The sequence below is a fragment of the Myotis davidii genome, unplaced genomic scaffold, assembly GCF_000327345.1.
Source record: "Myotis davidii unplaced genomic scaffold, ASM32734v1 scaffold53, whole genome shotgun sequence".
Taxonomy (NCBI): Eukaryota; Metazoa; Chordata; class Mammalia; order Chiroptera; family Vespertilionidae; genus Myotis; species Myotis davidii.
The window spans coordinates 1,175,492-1,194,899 of record NW_006286140.1 but is presented as its reverse complement, the minus strand read 5'-3'; the positions used below and the strand labels follow the sequence as shown (position 1 = coordinate 1,194,899).

At 37.3% G+C, this 19,408-nt stretch overlaps 1 protein-coding gene across 1 annotated transcript; it reads right to left on the bottom strand.

The window, feature by feature from the left end:
• Positions 1 to 1,318: 1,318 nt before the first annotated feature.
• Positions 1,319 to 1,745, bottom strand: LOC102766597 (cytochrome c oxidase subunit 6B1-like). Its single transcript, XM_015559753.1, has one exon. It carries the CDS (start codon positions 1,680 to 1,682, stop codon positions 1,422 to 1,424), a length of 261 nt encoding a protein of 86 aa, XP_015415239.1. The 5' UTR covers positions 1,683 to 1,745; the 3' UTR covers positions 1,319 to 1,421.
• Positions 1,746 to 19,408: the final 17,663 nt, after the last annotated feature.

The window sequence follows — 19,408 nt, the reverse complement described above, 5'->3', positions numbered from 1 at the left end:
TCTTGCATCGTAGTAACTGGGTGATGTCAGGAAAAGATATATTTCTGTTTGTCAACTTCTCTCTGGTCCCAAGTGGTGTACTGAGCAAATCATTGAGTAGAGAGTTGAATTGAAAAATTGTGAATATGTTTCCACGTCATTTTTTTCTTAAGTCAATCAATCATATCAGGGATAGGGCTTAAAAAAGTGTTTCCACAGAATTAAAATATGGATGGACCTATGTCTTTCTGTGTGCATGTGAGCGCAGGCACATACATGCACACACACACACAGACACACACACACACACACACACACACACTGCTACCAATCTTTAGCTCTTCTAGTTAAAGGTAATGTATCTGTAGATAAAGACTGAAAATGAGCTCAGTAAAAATTCATAGGCTAAATCACTGAAAAAAATCTCAGATAAAGGTCTGCAAGGTTGCCTTAATCAATTTTTTTCTAAGATTATAAACTCCTAGAGGGCAGAGACCACATCACTTTACTTAGTTTTAAACCCCAAAACATAGACCCATGTACAGTTTAGATAGTTGTGAAATTCTTTGGATGACAATGACATGAGTGACAAGATAACTTAAACTATTAAATTCAAGTGAAATTACGACATAAGTAATTTAATCATTTTTTTGAGAGCAAAATGAGATTGGTTGATACGTAAATGGATAATGACAGACTAAATACTTGGAACTTATCTTTATTGTTTAAAGTATTACATATGTCCCCCTTTTTTCCATTGACCCCCTCCTTTCTGCATGCCTTTTTCCTCCCATCCCCCCATAGACACTATTGTCTGTGTCCATGGGTTATGCATATATGCACATAATTTTTTTGGTTAACAAAATACACTGATGAACAAAATAGATTCAGAGACATAAAAGCATGGAACAGATTGTCAAATGTTCTTCTTTACGTATACAGGGAATATGGGCACAGTTTTATCAAATTTACTAAGGTTAAAAATAATGTAGCCTAATGAATAATATGCACCCATTTTCTTTCAAAATTTGGCCTTCTAAGAAGCCAATTAAAAAAAGTAACCTGATTTTCTATAATAATAATTTCATGAAAAAATCACCAGTATGTCCTAAGGTGTAAGAAGAGTAATTGCAAGCTATTCTGAAGCTTACACTATAGCCTTAGAAACAGATTCTACAGAACATTGTGAAATAATGTAAATATTAGCCACAAAAATTTTATTTAAAAATTATTTTTCTTTGAAATTAAAGTCAATATTTTTCAATGTTAAAGTCACAAACCTCAAAGGAAATATGTGTGCAATATTTTGTATTTCTGTTCTTTTTTTTTTTTTTAATAACAACAAGTATTTATTATTAGTTAAGCCATGATTCAGGATTCTAGGGTGGGATGTACCCAGGCCCCCCTTCACGCCCCTGGGAAAAGGATGGAGGATGCCCAGTTCAGATCTTCCCAGGAAACGTGCCTTCTGCCCGGCGGTCATCCCAGGCTGAAACCCAGGATATGGGGCACAGGGACTTGTACACTCGCCGGTACCATTCACATACAGAGACATCACCCCCTTTAGCAGTCATTGCCTTCTCACAGCGGGGGAAGTCCAGGTAGTTCTGCCAACAGTTCCTGATCTGGTTCTGGTTGGGGAAGCGGCTGTCAAAAGGAGCAGTCCGGTAGTTCTTGATTTTGGTCTTGATGTCTTCTGCCATGTTGCTGATTCCTAAAGACGTCCCTGAAGCCGCTCGCAGCTCAATGTGACCTCAGCAAAGAGACTCCTCCCTGTATTTCTGTTCTAAGCAGCCAATGGATCCAGCCAGTTAGTTGGCCACTGAGGTCAAGATAAACCAATATCTGAGGCAGTATATTTGCAATTATTACAAGTTCTAGAACCAGATATTGGTGAGTTTTGATCAATGCTAGATAACAACAACAGCTATTGAGTTCTTTCTAATGTCTTCCATCTTTGAACTCTTTCCAGAGATAGTGTTTGCTGAGAAAAACAAATCATACAGATTTCATGTAAAGGGGACAAAAAATCTTGGAAAATATATTTAAAATATATAATATTGTATAAATATATTTAACATTTCTATTATATAAATCTTATAACTGTCAATCATAATATAAAACTGTGGACAAAGATTCATGGTGTTCCCCAAGTCAAGCTCGTTTGGTGAGTTTCAGAAAAAAAAGGAGACTGATCTTAGGAGAATTAAACAAGAAGTGTTGCCTTATCATATCATTTTTAGTCCCCGTGACCAGCAAGGATGAAGTCCACCTCATAATATATAGTATTCTGCTTTTAAAAGATCAGAGCAGAGGATCTGGGCAAGCTCTATCTCCAAAAGTGAATCTATGAAATTTTCAAGACATTGTATCAGACTTAAATATGGTATTTGTTAAAGAAATATCATGAAGTCCATCAAACTCATGATATAGTGCATTTATTAAACAACCAAACTAAGTACCCAGAATACCTAACCGAAGCTTTAAAAACAAATTACACCAAAAGCTTTAGAATTATCATGCTACCTCATGTACCATTTAATATTTCTATTAAAAGTATAACAAATCATTCCTCATGTAAGATGTAAAAGTTACATGTCTAGTGAGTCAACATTTAAATGTTGAAATATTATATATTAACATTATATAAATCTACCTCAACAATAATATTTAAAAATTAACTAGAAAAAAAAGTATTTCACTTAGGTCTTCTGAATAGCTCAATGGCCTTATGTCTACTAACACAGTTTTTTAAAAGACATTAATAAAAATGTTTTATTCAAGTGATTAGGATGAGACTTTTACTGCAAGAATGATATTGCTCCAGGAACTCAGAACAGATGTTAGTAAATATCAAACATTTGTTTTTGATTTAGGAGTAATAACATATTCTTAAAAAGAATGTGTCAGTCATTATTCCCCCACCTGCTTCTTTAATTTCATGTATCTTGCAGACTCCATGAATTTATATTGTACTTTAATTGAAGAAATTCTGATCAATGAAATCTTTGAAGTAGCAGACAAATAATCATAAGACAAAGTAGCATTTTAATTGAGTCGATACTTCCTTCTAATGACATATAATTTCAGTATAAACTTATTTATTTCTATTAAAATACTAGGGGCCCGGTGCACGAAATTCGTGCACTGGGTGGGGTTGAAGGGGAGTGTCCCTCAGCCCAGCCTGCCCCCTCTCACATACTGGGAGCCCTCAGGCATTGACCCCCATCAATCTCCAATCGCAGGATCGGCCCCTTGCCCAGGCCTGATGCCTCTGGCAGAGGAGAGCGTCAGGCCTGGGCAGGCGACTCTCAGCCTCCTCCGATTGCTGGCTCCGCCCCCCCTCCCCCCACCCCGGCCTGATGCCTCGGCCAGAGGAGTTGACCCTCATCACCATCTGATCGCTGATCACCGGATCGGTTCCTTGCCCAGGCCTGAGGCCTCCGGCAGAGGTGTCCGGCCTGGGCAGGGCACCCCCCGCTCCCCGCGGTTTCAGGCTCCACCCCTGCCCAGGCCTAACACCTCTGGCCGCGGCGTCCTGCCCGGGCAGCGGGGACCCGCAGCGGCAGCGGCCCCGCGATCGTGGGCTCTGCTTTAGGCCTGGGTAAGGGACCCCTAGCTCCCGGGACTGCCAGCTTTGACCCTGCCCAGCTCCCATCACTGGCTCCACCCCTACTTCCTGCTATCACTGGCCAGGGCAGCCAAGGGGGCTGATTCTCTGATCATGGGGGCGGGGCAGGGCAAAGGCGGCCCTGGGGGCTCTTAGCGCCCCCTGGGTTTCCGATCACTGTCAGTGGCAGGGGGGTTCTTCCTGCTTTCCCTTTTGCCTCCCTGCATTGTACCTACCTATGCAAATTAACCGCCCTTTTGTTGTCAGTTAACTGCCCTCTGAGGTGTCAGTTAATTTGCATATAGCCCTGATTAGAGAATGAAAAGGGTATTGTCGTACACCAATTACCATTTTTCTCTTTTATTATATAGGATAACAAATCATACCTCATGTAAGATATAAAAGTTAAAGTAGAAGCAATAGCAATCCACATAAACTGTTTGAAATTGACAAACATTTGATCTCACAATGTCTACTATAATAAGCAAGTATGACATTGTTTTGATTGAAGCTTATTCAAATCCATAAAACCTGGATCTATAAAACCTGAGATTATATTTGAAATAGTCTATTCAACTTACCCTACATCATAATCATTAAGAAAACATATCATCCTCACAAAAATATTATAAAAAGCAATAATAATAATTTGTATGAAATTAATAATTTGATAAGAACAAGAACATAACTATAGTCATTTTCTATTAAAGGCACAGGTAAATAATTCAGAGAGCATTTTCCATATAATCCAGATAATACTACAATATGAGCAATTATTTTCCTTGATCTTTACTCAGCTCTGATCTGGGATTATTAATCTTTTATTTATCTTCCATTTTTATTTACACAAATGTGTTGTTTTTAATGTACAATAAATCAATCTTAAGCTTTTGATTAGAACACACTCAAATGTTACTTCTCAAATGTTGTTCTGCATTTGCAGGTATGCAGTCAGTTCTTTAGTTATTACCTTGTTATTAAACTAGAATGGCCTTGGGAAGGGCTGCTGAGAAACAAAGGAAATTTAAGAAAAGTAATAACAAAAGAAGATGCCTTGAATTTAATACGAAGTGAAAGAGTAGAGTATACCAAGCTTGAATAAATAATGACCATAATTATATCAACATCTAGGCATAAGAAATACTTCAAAACACACAAGAACTGCCTCAGTTGTGCTAAGTTAGTAAAGCTATAATTTTCATTTTTTCTATCCTGCTATTCAATGTTGCCAGTTCATCTTATTTAGTGTTTATTATTTTACATATTTACTCCTTTTCTTGAAAAATCAAAAGTGTATAATATATTAAGGATATATCATTTATAAAAGCATATATATAAGTGGACCGCAATATACATGTATGCATTTATAAGTATAAAGCAGTGTTAAGGTATTTCAATTGTACTAGTTTTTGGATGATTTTTATTTTCAATCTTCAAAAGACCTCAGTAAAAGTAACGGTTTAAGCAGTTGGTTTTAAACATCTCCTTTAACTGGAAGAACAACAGGATAGTTCATAAAATTCAGAAGGATTTAATTGTTTCAAACAAATCCAATTTTTTTTTTTTAAACCAAAGGGCAAAGTGAAGAAGGAAGAACATCAACATCTTTATAGGGTATCTGGAATCATCAGACCTTGAGACAGTCCACTTTGTCACAGAAACCATCAAAGAATAAACAAGCAATCACAGAAGCATTATGGAGAGTCAGTATGTGTTTTAAAGTCTATGGTGTGATAATGCTAATTCAATATGAAAATCTTTCCAATTAGCCATTTCAGTAAAATGACAAATTAACCAATCTCTTATTATAGAAAGTGCCATTTTCACAATTTAATAAAACACAAATCCATTATGGCAAATAATGTTAATGTAGAAATGTGCCATAGAATGTTTAAAAATGAGACTTTGTAATGTGTTAATGAGTTATCCTAAAAATGTAGGTCATTTTGGTCTGCTGTGCCATTGTTCTGAAAGTAGTCTAGGAAGAAATATAGAGTAATAACATCTAAATTGGAAGCAAACACTAATTTATAAATTCTTTTAGACTAATAATCCTTTTAGCATATTTTTATAAAGTATGATTTCAACAAAAAGAGTTATTCACAGCCCAGGATTTAGAAGGAGGGATAATAGAAGGATTGTCAAATCTCTTCTGTATTGAGGTCATTACACAGCAAGTATCTCCCATGTACACAATTATCTTGTCATCTGTTAGCTATAGCTCCTACTAAATTTTTATTTCATGCCTATAGAGGCAAACCATATATTTTGGGCACCAGCAATGCAGGGATTAACAACAACAAAAGGGGTAAATTTCAGCTGTGATTAATTTATCAAAGATTTCACAAAGCTATTTTTTTATGTTGCTTCATCAATTTTGCGCCTCATAGTTTAGTGTTGTTTCAGATTGAAAGGAAGAGGGGTTAATGTAATTTTTCATTGTATTTTGCCTCAAAGGTGGTAATAAGTCTGAGTGGAGAAGAAAGGAGAAGCAGAGATATTTGGACAGAAATTATTATAAGGCTTTGTGATAAACAAATAAAGGATGGAGAAGAGTACAAAGACCCTTGTAGAAAGCATATATATGGGCATGTTTTCTATCCACTCAGCCACTCGATGTCTTTTGATTGGAGCATTAAGTCCATTTATGTTTAAAGTTATTATTGATAGGTACTTGTTTGTAGCCATTTTTATTTTTTGTGCCTGTGTTCCTTCTTCCCTTTTTATTTCTTCTTTTTACACCAGTCCCTTTAGCATTTATTGCATTACTGGCTTGGTAGGGGAGTGATAAACTCCCTTAGCCTTTTTTTTTTCCCTGTGGAGCTCCTAATTTCCCCTTCAGTTTTGAATGATAGCCTTAAATATAGTGCTAAGGCAGTTAGCTGGGCAAACAAGATAAATTGTATCTAGAACTGAGATGCGAGAAAGTCTATAGGACAACAAAATATAAGTTACCTTTGAGTCTTGTTTAATTTAAAGAGACCACTAAAAGCATTAAATTATTTGGTTCCAAAGAACAAACACAGAACACCAAAAATTCCATTTGAGTCTGATGATGAGGTAGAGGATGCCATTATTAGGTAGACATGGACAAATAAACAATATAATAATTATGACTTGTCTAACTCAAACCTTCGTAAGTCCCCATGTCTTAAGACTTGGCGATATTACATTTAATAAATGATCATGTTTCTGATGCTGTTGTTTGGTATGGTTTCATTTGCACTGTTCTAAGGATTAATCTGTAATCATAGACATATGTGAGGATGGGTGAGCATCTTGGGTAATCATGCCAAGTCATCGAACCCTTATGTAACATAAATAAGCAAGGAAAAACTTATTTGGGGATTTTCTGCTTGTTTTCCTCTGTTAACTGGATAACTTTTGTCATGAAGATAGCATTACCTTTTAACGAATTAATTGAATGTACCGTATTGTTTGGGAGTGAGGAGGCAAGGAAGAAAGAGTAAATTCATAGGTGACTGATAAATTTTAATCATCGGGGCTAAGTTTTAACCTCTGTTTTGAATTCTAATTGTTTGATCGGTAGCTTTCAGGCCCCCGGTAGGAAAAGTTTGAAAAAGAGAATGCTCAGGATTGATGACAGTTCAATACTGACGATAACTTAGCCATGTTAAATAAAATCTCTGTGGCCTGTCAGGGGCTCTAAAATACTTATGTTGCTGAGCCCCATGTTTATTTAGAATTCCATATTCATTAATTTTTTGGAGTCCTACTTCGTTTGACAAAAGAGAATCTTAAATATATAATCCAATCTTTTTAAAAAATAAAAATAGATAATGGTACTGAAACTCAGTGGCAGAACATCTAGTTTAAGCTCCAGCATATAAAGAGATTGTAAGTTGTCACTCCCAAACTTACAAAAAGAAAAAAAAGCTGAACTAACTAAAAATCATTGATTTTTCTTGAACAAACCCAAGAACTGTGGCTGTAGGATAAATGACCACCCTGAAATCTAAAGAGACGGGCGCATCCAGGGGGACGCAGCTCCTGAGGTCTGCTTATCTGGAGTAGAAACCACTGGCACCTGTAGCTGATAGGATCAGGTGAGTGACTATTTTGATAAATTGATAGAGATTTAGACTAGTGTGAGAGTGCAAAATTGTTGGGGATAGCAGTGTTAGAGAAGCCCCATACTCATCTAAGTTTTCATGCCAGAAACCCCACCAAGACCTCATGGTAAAGTTTGAGAATGACCCTCCAGGCCCAGGCTGGGGGAAGAAAAGAGTAGCAATTTAAAAATCTAAACTGAGTTTACCTGCTAAAAAGCCCTATCTCCAGGGAGAAGGGACTCACCAGAGGGCAAACTAGAAACGTTATCCCAGTTTGGGGAAAGGAATCCTACCCAACTCCAGCCTTCCTGTCTCTCTTAGGGAACAAAAATGTCAATACGGTACTAAACTTCAAGTGAATAGATTGGGAGAGCTGCAGTCAGGGAAGGGAATAGGAGAATGGGGATAAAAATCCGCACCCCTGGAGGAGGGGCAAAGACACCTGTGAAGCCTTCACCTCTAAGACACAGGCCCATTAAAAAGATTGAGGCTTAACGAGAGGGTTAAAGAATGCCCCCTCCTGCTCCCCATCCTACCACAACACCAACAAGTCTCCAATATAATAGCAGTGGATGACAGCTGAAAGACACACATTTATAGTTAGAGGCTTCAACATCCCTGTCAGTAATTGAAAGATCAAGCAGGCAGAAAATCAGTAAGATAATAGATAACCCGAATAACACTATCAATCAACTTGATCTAATTGACATTTATAAAATACTTTATTCAACAACAGCAGAATACACATTCTTCTCAAGCTCTCATGAAACATTCACCAAGATAGACTACATTCTGTTCCATAAAATTCACCTTCATAGATTTAAAACAATAGAAATCACACATAACATGTTTTCAGACCACAACAGACTTAAGCTAGAAATCAAGAACAGAAAAACAACTAGACTATTCCCATACATTTGGAAACTAAACAACACACTTCTAAATAACATGGGGCAAAGAAAAAGGCTCAAGGGAACGTAAAGAGTACTTTAAAATAAATGAAAATAAAACAATACCCTCAAAATTTTTTGGAACGTGGCTTATAATTCTTAATAATAATATATATTAGAAAAGAAGACATCTGTGATCAATAATCTCAGCTTTCATTTTAGAAGACTAGAGAAAGAAGAGCTTTTAATGAAAGCAAAAAAAAAAAGTAAATAAAATTTAGAGCAGAAATCAATGAAATTAAAAAAAGAAAAGGACTAGGAAAAAAAATGAACCCAAATATTGCTTCTTTGAAAAAATGAATAACAGTGATAAACCTCCAGCCAGGCTAACCAAGAAAAAGAAAAAAAAGAACACTGTGCCAGGAACAACGGAGGGAGTAATCACTACTAATCTCATGGAGAGTAAAAGGATAATAAAGGAATACTACAAACAATGTTATAAACATAAATTTGATAATTTTGATGTAATGAACCCAGTACTTGATAACACAAACTAACAAAACTCACTCAAGTATATAGCTAACCTGAATAGTTTTATATTTACTGAAGAAGTTAAAATAGACATTAAAAATATTCAGAAAAAAGAAAATAGTTGGCCCAGATTGTATATTGATGAAGTTTTTAAAACATTTATGTAAAAAATATGTTAATTCTCCACCATCTTTTTCTAATTCATATTTATGAGAACAGCATTACCTAATCCCAAAATCAAATAAGCCTATTATAAGAAAATAAAACCACACAGCAATTTCTAATGATGATAAGGACAAAAATCTTTAACAAAGTCTGAGTTAATCTAACCTAGCATAACAGAATAGGCACCACCACCAAGCTGAGTTCTTTGCAGAAATGCAAGGCTGGTTCAACATTCAATAATTAATCAACATACTTCATCATACTAACAGACCGAGAAAAATAACATGATCATATTAATATATTCAGAAATATAATTTGACAAAATCAAACATGGATTTATAATAAACTGGGAATAGAAGGGAATATCCATGACATAATAAAGGTTACTTACAAAAAATACAGCTAACATAATAATTATGAGACTGAACACTTTCCTACGGAAAATAGAAATAAAGCTAAAATGTTTTCTCTTTTCACTACTATTCAAGTTCTTACTAGAAGCCAAAGCTAGTGAAATAAGGCAAAAATAAAACTAAAACTGTATTCTCTTGCAGATAACATGATTGTCTATGTCAGTGATTTTTCAACCTTTTTCATCTCATGCACACATAAACTCATTACCAAAATTCTGTGGCATGCCAATTATACCAGATGACTGTTGTTGTATTGGCTGTTGTCATTTTTCTATTTGACAATCTAAGGGAAAAGAGTTCAGTGCCCCTGACTAAATAGTCAGGTAGTGTTTGTTTTAAATATTCTAGCATCCTAACAGTTGAAAATCACTGGTATACATAATAACTCCAAAGAATTTATTCTTTAAAAAAAATCCTGATAATTTAAATTCAATTACATACTAAAACTCTATATTTTACTCTCCAACCACACTTTATGTTTTTGATATCACAATTTTCACCATTTTACCTTGCATTAACAAATTATTGTAGTTATGGTTATTTTTAAAATTTATCTTTATTATTGAAAGTATTACAGACAAATATCCCCTTTGCTTGTTTGTTTGTTTTTCCCATTGATCCCCTCCACCTGGCACCGGCCCTTCCTAGACCTTCACCATACTGTTGTCTATTTCCATGGACTATACATATCCTATCTAATAAAAGAGTAATAGTCAAATTAACCGCCACTCCCTCACTTCATCACAAAGATGGTGGCAGCCACAGAGCAGGAGTGAGCAGGAGGCTTGGGTTGCCCCCAGCAATGGAGGAAGCCAAGCTTCCCAGCTGCCCTGACTGGCCCTGGGCTCTGCTCAAGGCTACAAAGTTTCAATTATAGAAGTTAAATAAATCCCAGATACCTGCTTCTAGCTCGCAGGCAGGCCAGGGACCCCAGCAGGGACACCCACCCTGATCCAGGACACCCTCAGCCGGCCCTCACTTGTGAACCAGGCCTCTATCCTACATAATAAAAGGGTAAGATGCAAATTGACCCTAACAGCAGAACAACTGGAAATGACTGGTCCCTATGAAGCACACTGACCACCAGTGGGCAGACGCTCAATGCAGGAGCTGCCCCCTGTGGTCAGTGAACTCCCATAGGGGGAGCTCTACTCAGTCACAAGCTAGGCTGATGGCTGCCAGCACAGCGGTGGTGGTTGGAGCTTCTCCCGCCTCCTCAGCATCACTAAGGATGTCTAACTGCAGCTTAGGCCTGCTCCCTGCTGGCAAGTCGACATCCCCCGAGGGCTCCCGGGCTGCCAGAGGGATGTCTGACTGCCAGCTTAAGCCCGATCCCCCAGGGAGCGGGCCTAAGCCAGCAGGTTGACATCCTCTGAGGGGTCCCAGACTGCAAGAGGCCACAGGGTTGGCTGAGGGACCCCCCTGAGTGCACAAATTTTTGTGCACGGGGCCTCTAGTCTCTCTCTCTATATATAAAAAAGCCTAAGTGACCTTTCGACCAGTAGCTATGACACACACTGACCATCAGGGGGCAGACGCTCAATACACAGGCATGGAAACACAACAGAATGGCACTGGGCCTCTAGTAAATATATAAAAGCCTAAGCTACTGTTTGACCTTTCAACCAGTAGCTATGACACACACTGACCATCAGGGGGCAGACGCTCAATACACAGGCATGGAAACATGCAACAGAATGATGAATCTCAGAGGGAAGGGGGGAGGGGAGAGGGCAGGAAGAGATTAACCAAATATCTTATATGTATAGTAGAGGCCCGGTGCACGGATTCGTGCACTAGTGGGGGGTCCCTTGGCCTGGGCTGTGGGTATTGGGCAGAAACCGGCTGTCCAACATCCCCTGAGTGGCCCAGGATTGCAAAAGGGCACAGGCCAGGCTGAGGGACCCCACTGGTGCATGAACCCATGCACCAGACCTCTAGTATGCATATAAGTTCCTTGGTTAATAACTCACCACCCACCCACCCTTCCCTTCCCTCAGATTCATCAGTCTTAGTTTTGCTAGTAGTCTTTTATTCTTCAATAAAAGACTTCAAGGACCTATAATAGTTCTTTTCCATATTTTTTGTCTTCTATTAGAGAACAAACTTGGAAGACTCATATTACCCAGTTTCTTGACTTATTATAAAGACACCAGAATCAAGATAGTGTGATGTTTGCAAAAGAAAAGGCATTAATAAATGCAACAGTATATAGATCCCAGAAATATACCCACACAAATCTAGTCAACTGATATTTGCCAAAGGTGCAAAGGCAATGCAAAAAAAGAGAGTCTTTTGACAAATTGAGGAACATTCCACTAAGTACCTGACCAATAATCCTCAAAACTGCTAAGCTCTTCAAAACCAAAATAATGGTGACAAATTTCCAGTCTAGAGGAACCTAAGAAGCATGATGACTAAATACTGTATAGGGTGGGGCAAAATTAGGTTTACAGTTGTTCATATGTAAAATAATGCAATAATAAAATAACAGTACAAGAATGAAGTCTGTGTTTTTCATACTCACAACTATAAGGTTACTTTTGCCCCACCCTGTATAATATGGTCTTGAATGGGATCCTGAAATAGAAAAAGGATATTCAGGAAAAAATAGTGATATTTGAATAAAGTATAGTCTTAAATTATGATAATATATAAACATTGATTCCTTAGTTGCAACAAACGGACAAGTAATATCAGCAACAGAGGAGACTGGCAGCTGGGAATATAGGGATTCTTTGATATTTTTGCAACTTTACAACAAAAACGTATAAATAAGAAAGGCATAGCACAACACACTAGCCTGCCTCAACTCATCCAGGGGGTGCTTCTTTAATGTATCAATGTAGAAATCTATATTTATTTGATATTACATTTTATTCCTTCCTGAATGTTAGGTTCATAATAGTCAATAAATATTTCCCGAATGCTAGCAGAGTGTCCTTCCTTAAGTTTCCAGACCAAAAGATAAATATTATTTTAAAGGAACAAAGCTATAGGCACTAACAAAACAGAACCTATTCAACATTGGGTTCATTTAAAAGCACCTTTTGAGATTTAGCTTATTTGAAAACAGAGAAAGAATCAAGTTAATCTCTATTAAAGAATGATGGCATAGAGGCCAAAACCATGTTCTTTCATAAAACTTCCTTTTTGATCCCATCATAATCATAATTAAAGGCATGGGACAATTTTAAATGGGAGAAAACAAAAGACCAATACAAGTCAGTTTACAAAATTACTAAATTGAAGTGATTTTCAATTACAAAATTAATCATGGGGTAGAAGAGAATTACAAATTTGTGTGCTCATGTCTGAGAAACTTATTTTTCTCCAGAGCTTAACTCTGTCATCAAAAGGCAGCTGTTTTAACTAAGTGGCTTCAAGTGGCTGAGGTAAGTACAGGAGTTATAGGTTTCACCTGCCTCAACCAAATCCCAATTCACAAGGGGCCTAAAAGAATTAGGATTTCAGGGCATGCAATCACAGAATAATTGAATAATCCAAGTGGTCGAGCTCAATATACAGATACATTTCAAGAACATTTGTCCCCAAATTTCATATAAACCGCAGGATACTTAAATATGGTGAATTCATCAAGAGTTTCTATTTTGCCAGTCTGGATGAAATTAGAAAATAAAAAAGAAAATGATCTTCCAAATCTTTCATGCACAATCAAATGTGGAATATTGCCCTTTGGAAGGGGCTGGAGCAAGAAGTCACGAATCTCTCTGTATCTGTAATGATGTTAGAACAGCTGGCTTCTATTTTAAACTTGGAGATCTTGCTAGGATCTTTCCTCTTATAGCTCACCTCCTTTTACCACCACTTCCTTTATGAGATCAGGGTTTATGTTGAATGAAAACAAGCATGAAAGGGAGTTTTCAGAATAGATTGGAAAATTTCCAGTTTATATGGTGCATTGTATTTTCATTTCCTAGTTATATTCTTAAGATGCTTACATTTAAACATTTTATAGCTTCCTCTTTTAAAGCCCTCTCTCTCTTTTAGTGGTTTAGTACCTTCAAGCCAAGATCTTACATTAAAGTAGAATCTAATTAGACCTTTCAATTCAGGCAGGCTGCTGAACTCTTTTAGTTCCATTATAGAAATGTACAGTAAAATCTTTTTTCCTCTCTGTGGTGAAAAATAGCAGTTATCTTCAAGGAAAAAGATGTCCCACCTCAATTTAAGCATAAGGCACAGGCAGGTGACCTGGTGCCTTTTTGTCCTTCTACACAAGGAAGGTGGTTTTCAAATTTTGAGGCAGAAACAGGCAGTGGAGATGTGAAGAGTGTGTTGTTGCTGCTTTCAATCCCTTAAATACACCACATCTAAAATGCCTTCACATCAAAAGCATGAAGATTACAGTAACTACTTCAATAAGCAAGTAATTTAAAGATCATTTCTGGCACCGTGTATATATTCAGAGTGGAAATGAATTAAGAAAGACAGTATGACGTTTCAGAAAAAAGGAAAGCATAAAATTCTAAATATTCTTGCCACCATGTATCCTTGAAAGTAATCATTTTTAAAAAATTAGCTATTAATTAGGATTTATATTGCTTCCTAGCTTATACTTGGCATCGAGTGAGCTTTGAGAAGAGGATAGATAGACCATTATAACAGAAATTGCTACTGCCAATATCAGATGAAGTATGTCAAGCTTGCAACCAGGAACTAGAAAGAATTGAGGATGCAAAGACTGGGTTGGGAGGAGAAGACAATTTCAATAGGGTTACATCAGAATGGCTTACATCATTTCTGAATGAAAGAAAGTTGGAGATGATGCTCATAAAGATGACATGGTGACTCAGTGGTTGAGCGTGGACCTATGAACCAGGAGGTCACCTTTCCATTCCCGGTCGGGGCACATGCCAGGGTTACTGGCTCCATCCCCAGAATGGGGTGTGCAGGAGACAGCTGATCAGGGACTCTCTCTCATCACCAATGTTTCTATCTCTTTCTCCTTCTCCCTTCCTCTCTTAAGTTAATAAAAATTTTTTTTAAAAAAATGATGTTATGGTGGATCATGGAGAGTAGATATGACGCCGTCCAACAATCAGACAGCACCAGAGGGACCATAAAGATCCTGCATCTTATGCTGTGATACTAGGCAGTATTTAGAAAAAAAACAAACAAAAACAAAAAGGTCAGATTCTGGCCCGGCCCACATGGCTCAGTGGTTGAGCATTGACCTATGAACCAGGAGGTCACAGTTCAATTTCAGGTCAGGGCATATGCCCAGGTTGCAGGCTTGATCCCCAGTGTGGGGTGTGCAAGAGGCAGCAGATCAATGATTCCCTCTCATCATTAATGTTTCTATCTCTCTCTCCCTCTCCCTTCCTCTCTGAAATCAATAAAAAATATATTTTAAATAAAGGTCAGATTCTGTCTTTCCTCAAGGTGAGTAATGTTGGGTGTTCATAGACTAGAGGTCTCCTACTGCAGTTTGCTCCATTACTGTGTTCGGCAGTGACATTCTTGCAGAATACTGACAAATTCTGTTTTTCTTTGTCATATACTTGAAGGCAAGAATACCCAGCTTTTACAAGTTGTTCATAATTGTTTCAAAGCTGCGGTGTACTTTAAAAGGTCTGAGTTATCACTCTCATGATCTAAGACAGATATTTATAAATTTCTTAGAATCAAGTTGCTTCCAGTGCTTGATGAACACCCTTGGTATACTAGTTATATACCTTTGGATTAAAAGCCCTTGTTTTGGCAAGTTACATTCATATTTTCTCATTGCCCTTGAAATGAAAGGTGGACGTGAGGAAATCAGGAGTGGTGGAGCATGGACTGAATCAGCAAAGTAAAAGCCCAATCAGGAAGGTTCCATGAATTCTCTAGCAATCACTCACCCCCCTCCTCAATCCTCCTCTCATGGTTTACAAACTTTTGTTTAGCCAGATAGCTTATTAATAATAAATCTTATTGGAAACTTGCCATATAGAACAGGTGAATAAGAAACTCATTTGGGTGAGGTGGAATGGGGTGTTTGGAGGTGTGGTGGGGAGCTGAGGTGAGAAGATGCTTCTCAAGATCTGGGACAATTAGGAGCATATTTGAAAACCACCTCAGTTCCACACTAGCAATTCCCCTCCACCTTCCCATCCCATGCTGGAAATGAGCACCTACCACTGGTTCCACACATCTCTTGCTAACAGTGGTTCTCAATCTTCCTAATGCCGCGAACCTTTAATACAGTTCCTCATGTTGTGGTGACCCCCAACCATAAAATTATTTTTGTTGTTACTTCATAACTGTAATGTTGCTAGTGTTATGAGTCGTAATGTAAATATCTGATATACAGGATGTAATTTCATTGTTCGTGATCCACAGGTTGAGAACCGCTGCATATCCTGTGGAATAAGACATAGTAACAAGATACCACATATGTCTGAAAGTATGTGGAAATCTTAAAACAAGATATTTCAAACAGCAATATACCAATGGAGATAATTACATATGCCCAATGCTTGTAGCCAACTTCTCTCCTGGAGCTCTGGAACCTATAATTACACTTGATTTGAACTTTGTGAATAAAGAATTGTACTGGCGTTCTAGCACTCTTTCAAGGATGGGAAGATGGCATAATAAGGGTGTAGTATTCTGGGCAATGTACACATTTCTGAGGACTTCACATCATTTGTTGTGGCGAGCTGGCATGGCCATGGCATACTCAGCCCCATGTTGGGCGCCATAAGTGTCGAGCCAGTGCAGCCAGGTTCAATGGGTCTGAGAGGGGGCGGTGAGAGATTGAGAAAAGACAGACAAGAGAGACAATCTGGGTCTGGGTGGGATGCTGTCCTCTCTGATGGAGAGCTAGCAACAGCACCACAGCCTGTAAGCCGTCTATTTTATAGCCAGATTCCAGGGGGCAAAGTAAGGGCATGGTTACAGTGTTCTCATAGGTTTCAAATTTACTGTGACATGCACCTTATCAAGCTTTGTTTACTTGCTGCACCTCCTGCAGCCTATATCACTCAGCCACGTGGGGCCACAGGTTTGGACCATAAGTTCAAGCTTACAACTATAACTTTTGGCGATAATTATGCTGGGAGGGCTTTGCCTTCAAGGTGGGACTTGCATGTGGCCATGAGAGGACTGTGCCCTCTCATTAGTCCAAGGCTTGAATCTGTCCAAAGTGTGTAGCCGCTCTCCATACTTTGTATCTCACAGAGTATAATACTGACAAAGATGGTCTCTATTTAATGTTACCTACTAACCTGCAGACCTGGTGTGGCAAGAGTATAAACATGGTTTAAAATTCACTTAATCCAAAAAATCCAACTGATGCTTACTAAATTTTTTAATTTGGAAATATTTTCACATCAAAAATTTTATATGAGATCATTAGTATTATTTAGTTATTAATATTACTGTAATGATATGTCAATCTCACAAAATCCAACCACTAAACCTAATTATGTTTTTCAAATCGTGTTTCCTACTATCACTATCATGATTGTTATCAGTTCAGGAGAATGAATACTATTCGTACCTGCTCCCTTTCCCCTGAGGCACTATGTATCATGGTTTCTAACATTTTGAGCAAAAAGAATTAGGGCATGAGCAAGTGATGACAAATGCTAATAATTGTGGATATAGCATTTTTTACATTCATCCACTTTATTTTCTTAAACTCGGCCTAAAGGCAGTATTTCCATTGTACATAGCGCAAAGTGGGTAAAATAGTGCTATTGGAGATAAAAGCAGGATAGGGAGATAAAACAAACAGTATGCAAGCACATATGTTCCTCTTGCTGTGTCACAGACGTGTCTTATTTCTGAGGTAAATGTTTCTGTATGTATGGTTATGCTGCTAGTTTGAATGACCACCAGAGGAAGACCGTACTTACGCATGCAGTCTATAAAAAAATTAGAAAAGGTTTGGTTGCTTTTTTGTTTGTTTTTATTTCTGTTGTCACAGTTGTTTCTCCTTCACAGTTGCAAATGACATTATAAGACACTTTAAGAATGGAAAAAGGTATATAGATGAATATAAACTAAAAGGGTCATGCAGTTTTTAGAAGCAAGAATTTAAACGTAATTTTTTGTCATCTGGCTCTAATTAAAGCACCACAATGCCTGCTCTATTTAGGAACTTATTTGGTAATAACCAAAACTTAGAAGAATGTCAATATACAAGGAGAAAATACTAGAAAAGACAATACTCAGGCATACCATAAAATTATTTTTAAATGTGTTACCCATTTTATAAGGTCAGTAATAAAAAATATTTATATTCTTTCAGACACCAGGATTTATTCCTAAAAAACATTCATGTACTTCTTGAAAAACATTATTAATGCATTTCTCCAAGTACCAACTTTGCCACTTCATCTATGAAAACACCCATGTACATTTCAGCACAATCTGGGAAAGTTTGGTTTCTTTCTTCTTTTAATTGAGGAAATTGATTATTTACCCTAGAAAGCTGAGACTTAACTATTCCACATGAGGGTCATGGTTCAGTCGAAAGAGATAGTGAAAATGAGAGGAAACAGGATGAGTGGTAAAATTATAACCACACTGTGGTTAATGTCAATAGGGATATTTGGCATTTCTCTTTCTATTTTCCAATTTGTACATGCACATTCATTTTTCTTTTCTTTTAGGTTTGGATTGGAAGGCCAGCTCTAAAGAAGATGATTATGTATTCCAAGGGTTTATCCTAAACATTACTATAATGGGACCCGTTAGAATACTATTAGTAGAGAAACATTCTCTACACTGTAAAAGGACTCTCTTCCTTCTCCTTCTACTACTCTCCTACTAGACTCATTCCTCTCTCCCTTTCCAGCCGTATCAGCCTCCTTTCTGCTACTTACACATTCCTGTTATGTGTCATTTTTAAAGCTTTTGCATTGATTCCTTCCTCTTCCTGCAAATTTCTTTCTCAAACAACTGTGCAGGCATAAATCTTTAAATTTCTATCCCCATCAAGTCTTTCTAAATGTCACGTTTTAATGATGACTAAACTGCACACCCCATTTAAAATTGCAACCTCCACCCCACAGACCACGCTTCCAGGCAATTCTAAACATCCTTCACATTGTTTACTTTTTTCATCTAGCATTCCTAACTTTCTGACCTATTACATAATGTACATATAATGTGCTGTGTTTATTGTTGATTGTCTGGTTCCCTCAACTAGAATGAAAGGTCGATGAAGAAATGATTTTAGCTTCTACCTTAAGAAACGAGAAAAAAATAAAACAAATTAAATCAAAAGTAAGTAGAAAATGGAATAATAAACATCAGAGCAGACACCAATGTAATAGAAAAGAGAAAAATAGAAAATAAAAAAGTAATGACAGTGAAAAAGCTATTTCTTTGAGAAAACCAACAGGCCTATAGTAAAACAGATTAAGAAAAGAGAGAATAGATAGATTACAGGTATCAGAAATGAAAGAGGTGTTGTCACTATAGATTCTATAGATTCAAAAGGGTATTACATTAATATTATGAGAAGCCATAGGCAGCAAAATAGCAGACATTTGTCATAGCAGTACCTTTACCGATACAGCTCCTGGGCAATGGAAACTAAAGAGAAAATAAACAAATGGGACTACATCAAAATAAAAAGCTTCTGCACACCAAAAGAAACCATCAACAAAACAACAAGAAAGCCCACTGTGTGGGAGAACATATTTGCCAATGTTATCACCGATAAGGGTTTAATCTCCAACATTTACAGGGAACTCATACAACTTAACAAAAGGAAGATAAACAATCCAA